This window comes from Crocuta crocuta, unplaced genomic scaffold (genome assembly GCF_008692635.1).
Source record: "Crocuta crocuta isolate KB4526 unplaced genomic scaffold, BGI_CrCroc_1.0 scaffold49, whole genome shotgun sequence".
NCBI classification, from domain to species: Eukaryota; Metazoa; Chordata; class Mammalia; order Carnivora; family Hyaenidae; genus Crocuta; species Crocuta crocuta.
The window spans coordinates 492,179-498,669 of NW_027536462.1; the positions used below are offsets into that span (position 1 = coordinate 492,179).

The window sequence follows — 6,491 nt, forward strand, 5'->3', positions numbered from 1 at the left end:
CCATGTATGTAACTCTCCCCTCGGCACATTCATATATCATACCTACTGGTTTCATCTTGAAGTCTCTTCTATAATCCTCTGACCTCTAGTCTGGAATGGTAGTGCTCCAGACCTATTGCACAGTTTTGATTTAGGAATCTGTAGAAGGATGGCAAAGAGGGAGAGAGAGTGAGTCCTTCACTTCCCTCGTGTTGCATGCCTTGTGGCTTTGNTCGTAGAATACCTCCTACGTGGTTTCCTAGGAGAAGGTATGTAGGAGGTTAATTTGAGACCTTGTGTGCCTAAAAACATCTTTAGTTTACCCTCATCTAATTGAGAGAATGGTTAAGTGTGGAATTTGAGATTATAATCATTTTCTGTAAGAATTTTAAAGACATTGCTCCATTGTCTTATAACTACCGTTGTGACCATTGAGGTGTTTAATCTCGTTCCAGTTCTTGAATCTTATGTAACTAAGTGTACTCTTTCACTCTGGAAGCTTAACATCCTTTTGCTCTGGGAATTTCCTTGTATGATTTTTCAATTCTTCTTTGTTTTCTTTGTTTGCTCTTTCTGGAACCCCTACTGTTCTGATTTTTATCCTGNTTTTCTGTTTTTAATCTCTTTATTTCTGGGAGATTTCCTCATGTTTTCCTTTCAAGCTTTCTATTTTTTTTTTTTCATTTATTTATTTTTGAGAGTGAGACAGAGCATGAGCGGGGGAGGGGCAGAGAGAGAAGGAGACACAGAATCTGAAGCGGGCTCCAGGCTCTGAGCTGTCAGCACAGAGCCTGACGCAGGGCTTGAACCCACAAACTGTGAGATTATGACCTGAGCCGAAGTCGGACACTTAACCAACTGAGCCACCCAGGTGCCCCTCAAGCTTTCTATTTTTGATAATTTTTTTTGTAATGTTTTTACAAATTTCTAGGAGTTCTCTGTTGTTTTCTAAATATTCATTAAATGTTCATTTTATGGTATATTGTTGTAAATGGCTATCTTAGTCTTAACCTTTTTTCTTCCTACATACTTCGCATTTCATCCACCTTGCTTTTTTGTTGTTCTGATCTCTTTCATATTAGTGATTCCTAACTCACTGCTCTTGTTTGTTTGTTTTAATGTTTATTTTTGAGAGAGAGCATGCGTTTGCAAGCATGGGAGGGGCAGAGGGAGAGGGAGGGAGAGAATCCCAAGCAGGCTCTGTGCTGTCAGCGCAGAGCCCAACACAGGGCTCTATCATACAAACCATGAGACCATGACCTGAGCTGAAATTGAGTCAGATGTTTAACTGAATGAGCCACCCAGGCGCCTCCTTGCTGTTCTTATTTAACAGTGAGACTTGCTGACTGTGGTCTTCACTGCAGGATGATCTGCTTGGGCCATTTCTTTGGCTAACTCCCAGTGTCAATAGATTTAGGTCTTTTTGTTGGGCCAGTGTGAGTGCCAAGAGAGGAGGATTCAGGTCTCTCCATAGATGGTGTGCATCTGGGCCCCAGTTTCTGGCAAGTCAAATAAGAGGAGGAGACTACTATTTTCAACATTCAGTATGTAAGCTTTAGTCTTCATTGTTTTTTTAAAGTAATCTCCACCCCCCAGTGTGGGGCTCAAACTCACGACTCTGAGATCAAGAGTCACATGCTCTTCCGACTGAGCCCACCAGGCGCCCTGAGTCTCCATTTTTAATATGGCACTCCTCAAATTGGTGCTGGGACCCCCCTAGTCAGAGACTCTCCACCAGAGTGGTAGAGGTCAGCCTCGCTGAGTGAGGCTGACAGAGGCTCTGGGAGGCTTTCATGTCTCCTAAAGAGACTTTCAGGCAGTCCTATTTTTAGTCTCACTTTTCATCCCCCTTTCCAGAGGTGTCTAGTGCTGCCGGTTCCTACGTGTCTTGGGGATCTGGACGGAAATAGCTTTGCTTCTTGGCTTTCCCCACTGCTCGCTTTAGGATACAACTTCCTCACATCAGACAGTTCAGTTACCACTCAGCCATCTGCTCTGCAGCCTCCAGAATTCATTGCTATTTTTCTCTTCTCCCATTCTGGCTTTGTGACTTACTGCTTTAAAAAAATGTTTAGGAGTTTCAGCGGGTTACTGGGAAACGATAAAGTATGTGTTGTCAATCCATCATCTTTTATTAGAAATCAGACGATACACTTTTGAAAGCTTTCTAGTGATCCTGATAAGCTTTTGATCTATGTTTTGGAAGATTGGGAAGGTGGAGAGAGAATTAAAAGGAAGAGAATGCTTGAGACGCAAGCTCTGGTAGCCTTGCTTAAATTTTGATGCCATATACCATGAAACAAGATTGTCCCACTCTTGGTGGTTCAAGATTTCAGTTGCGATAAGATAAAAAGAGGAAGGATGGCTTGGCTTCTGTATTCAGTTTTCCTCTGTCATATTTTCTAGCCTAGAAAGTAGAGAACTCTCACCAAATAGGAAATTTCACAGAGTCACTGAAGTGATTGATATGGCCAGCATACAATTTCTCTTTTTTCCTGCGTTTCTGGTTTAGAACTTAACAAGAAAATACTTTGACCTGGTATGAGGAGGTACCAGGGTATATACTTCTTTCTTCAACTTTGTACTTGCATAGTACTTCTTAATTGACATGATTTTTAACTTAGACGTTGTTTCTGTTGCTGTGGTTAATCAATTTCCTCAGTTTCTCCCCCCTTTCAAAATTAAAAATTATCAATATGTCTTCCAGTTTGTCCTGGAAGTGGCCATGTATCAAACTTACTTTTCAGAGATGGGCATGGTATATTTGTTTCTGTTAAAATAATCTGAATTCTACCTGTTTATATCCATAGACATTCCTGAATATGTTTGTTGACAGCAATCAGGATGCTCGAAGAAGGTCTGTAAATGAGGACGATAATCCCCCTTCTCCCATAGGAGGAGATATGATGGATTCTTTAATCTCACAGCTCCAGCCACCACCCCAGCAACAGGTGATGTCTAGCTGAAATTCCAAATCGTATCACATTCGCCTAACTTCACGGCTTCTACAGCTGTCTGGGCTTCTCTGTTGAAAGTCAAGGAGGCCCTTGGTAGGCCCAAGATGTCCAGGACATCCATATGAAAAAATAGTGACAGAGGGAGAGAAGGAGGCTTCTAGTGATGGCTAGTGAATAAAGAGTACCAGAACTAGCTCTCACCTCAGACTTACAATGTTGTGAGGTGATCACTCATGTGATCACAAAGAGGATGATATCCAAATGGCCAGTAAGCACAGAGAAGGTGTTCAACATCATTTGGCATCTCAGAAATACAGCTTAAATCCATACCCGCAAAAGTGGCTTGGAGGAGAAAATTGACAATTCTTGCCAACATTTGCTATTAGTAGCAACAGAAACACATTTACAAGTAGAGGGTGNGCTAAATGTGAACTTTACGCGTACCTCTGACTTAACACTTCTACTCTTAGGTGGTATGAGCAACAGAGATGCCTCAGAAAACACAAGAATGTTCATAGCAGCCTGATTCATCTAAAAATTATAAGCTACCCAAATATCAAGCAACAGAATGAGTGAATAAATTGGGATATACTCATACAATGGAATACCTTACAGAAATGGAAAAAAAAAAAAACGCCTTATTGGTATATGCAACAACATGATGAATTTTGTTCACATAATGTTGAACAAAAGAACATAATGTTGACATGGTGTTTTGCAGACAATATTAAGTACATTCAGTATTGATGTGAAAACAGGCAAAATCAAGCCTGAGTGACAGAGATCAGAATAGTGCTTATCTTTGGAGAGATGATAAAGACTTGGGAGGTATGTGAGGGAGGCCTCTGGGGCACTGGGAGCGTTCTTCAGTGTCTTGATCTACAGTTGTAAAAATTCATCAGACCATGAATTTGTTAGGATGCGTGTACTTGACTATATGTGATTTATAACTCAAATAAAAAACCAGATTAGGAAGGATTATGTTGTCCTAGGCTTTTCTTTGCTGGAGATGAAGGTAAGGTGAGTAGAGATCAGGTTGAACTACCTGTTTCACTGCCTTTAAATCTCCACCAAATGGGAGTTGCACCATTTTTTATGAATTGCCAGAAACAACGCTGCCACTTAAGTTGTGCCATGCCATGAATTGAAAGACACAGCCTGATTTCAGAGATGTTAAACTGTGGGGGAAAGAAAATCTTAGAATTGGTGAAATGGTAGATCACTGATATAGATAAATCAATGGTATAGTAGATAAAATGAGCAAAAAACATCTCGAGGGATATAAGCAAGGGCATTACAAGGTCAGGAGTGAGATTGTTGCTGTTTTTTAAACATTTTGAAAGTCAGAGTTCTTTAAATTTTGAATTATTAATGTGTATTTTGCACATTTTCATATCATGTTTCCTGTCTTGTAGCCAATGAAATGTGTAAATGTTAGCCCTTGAGCTGTATGCTGTATACGGTACATTCTGTATACTACAGTTGGGTGGCCATTTGACCAACATTCACTTGTTTTCTTTTCAGCCATTTCCCAAACAGCCAGGCTCATCAGGCGCTTATCCTCTTACTTCGCCCCCTACATCTTACCACAGCACAGTTAATCAGTCTCCCTCTATGATGCACACACAGTCTCCAGGTAAGGTGTTAACCTATGCTCTTGTCATGTTCAACTTTCACTTCCAGAATACACACATATACATGCATGCACACCAGACATGTAGCCTAGACCTCAAAAACAACTCCTTATCTCTGGCTAAATATTTGCCATTCATTTCTTATGGTAGAATTGTGAAATCTGTGTTCATGATTCAGGAGCACTTCAAAAGGTTTGAATTAAGTAGAGGCATTGTCACCCAGAGCCAGGCTCCCGGCACAGCTCCAGGAAGTGATAATCACAGCATGATCTAGGTCAGAGGCCGACAAACGAAGGCCCGTGGGCCAAGTCCTGCCCACCACCTGTTTTTGTAGTTTTGTCGGAACCCAGCCACACCCATTCGTGCAGTGTGGGGGGCTGCTTTCCTACTGTGCCCTTACAGAATAAGTTGGCCAAGGCCTGGTATATATGAGACATGCCCTGCCCCTCAGAGGAGGGCACAGCCTGCTCGTCCAAACAAAATGGCTCCGTTGGCAGCCTCATGAAGTATGCTGTAAAATTGTTTGAGGACGCCGAATTTTTATGTGTAAGCGAACAGGCTGTTAGTGTAGCTTAAGCTCTTGCCCTGTGCCAGTGCTGTGTGGTGCTGGGGATTCGGCAGTGAGCCAGACACTGGCCCCATTCTCCAGCTCGTCAGCCAGCAAGGAAAATGGGTATCACATTTCTTGGGTAGATCGTCCCTTACCTGCACATCAGAGGTGCTGGGACTACAGATGAGGATTTGCACATTACTGTCCTGTCATCTAAGGTCACCAAAGGCTGAGTTGGGTGGGTGAGCGAGCACAGACCCTGACGAGTACTGACAGCTGCTTCCCAAGGGCAAGAGCCTGAGAAGATGCTGCTAGGGAGCAAGGAGAAAAACAGGAGACATGAGCATAGAACCTAAGGGGGAGTGTGTTTCTAGGAGATGAGTGAGGTTGGACATAAAAGGAAGTAGAAGTAACTACTTTGAAGTAATTCCAGTAGCAGTCAGGTATATAGTGCTTGCTGTGTGCCAGGCCATGTTCTAAGCGCGTCATCCATTTAATCCCCACAGCAAACCCACAGCTAACTATCTAAATATGACACTTAAAGGTTAATCGACTTGATGAACATATTTACTGAACGTAAGGCACTATGTTATGTGTGGAACATAAAAAATACGAAATTTTCTCACACAGTAGAGAGTTTCAAACCTGCTGGTACTGAGGATAGTTATGGTAATGTAGCGAGTATTTCAGTGTTGGCATTTATTCATAGTTTTGGTAGCACAGTTCCCCCTTTCCTGATCCTCAGTTGAAACTAGTCTTGTGGTAAATCCCATCTTTAAGCTCCTGGCTCTCAGTTTTTTAATATCTGCCATCTAGACCTCATCCCTGAGCTCAAGTCCTGTATTTCCCAGCTGTCTAGTCAGCATGTCCTTGTAGATGTGTAGACAGTGGCTGAGACTTGAACTCCTAACACCCGCCCTCACCTCATCTCTGGAAATGGCAGCCCCTTCCTTCTCGCCGCTTGGCCAGAGCTGTTAGAGCCGGACCCCTCTTCCTCGCGCACCCACTTGAGCAGTTACCAGACACTGTCTGCTCTGTACTCAGAATTTATCCAGACTCTAACCGCTCTTCACTTCCTCAGCCTCCGCCCTCACCCAAGCCATTAACCGTCTTTCACTCAGATTATGACTGTGGCCTCTAACTGGTTTCCCTGCCCCTGCCCTATAGTTTTGTTTTCCACACAACGCCTAGAGTGAGCCTCCGGAAGCAGAAGCCAGTTAATGACTCCTTTGCTCCAGACTTCGCAGTGGTTTCCCATCTCATTGAGGGTAAACCCTAGGTCCTTAGAATAGCCTAGAAGCCCCCATGTGATCTGGGGACACACCTTGCCGCCACCTCTCTGTCCTCATCTCCTCCCACTGCCCCCATGCT

At 43.0% G+C, this 6,491-nt stretch overlaps 1 protein-coding gene across 1 annotated transcript in view; it reads left to right on the forward strand.

Moving 5' to 3' along the window:
• Positions 1-6,491, forward strand: part of MED14 (mediator complex subunit 14) — a 64,863-nt gene that overhangs the window by 45,814 nt on the left and 12,558 nt on the right. The window contains exons 21-22 of the mRNA XM_077748494.1: positions 2,790-2,930; positions 4,461-4,572. Of these exons, the coding sequence (XP_077604620.1) occupies positions 2,790-2,930; positions 4,461-4,572 (253 nt within the window). The remainder of the gene's footprint in view (positions 1-2,789; positions 2,931-4,460; positions 4,573-6,491) is intronic.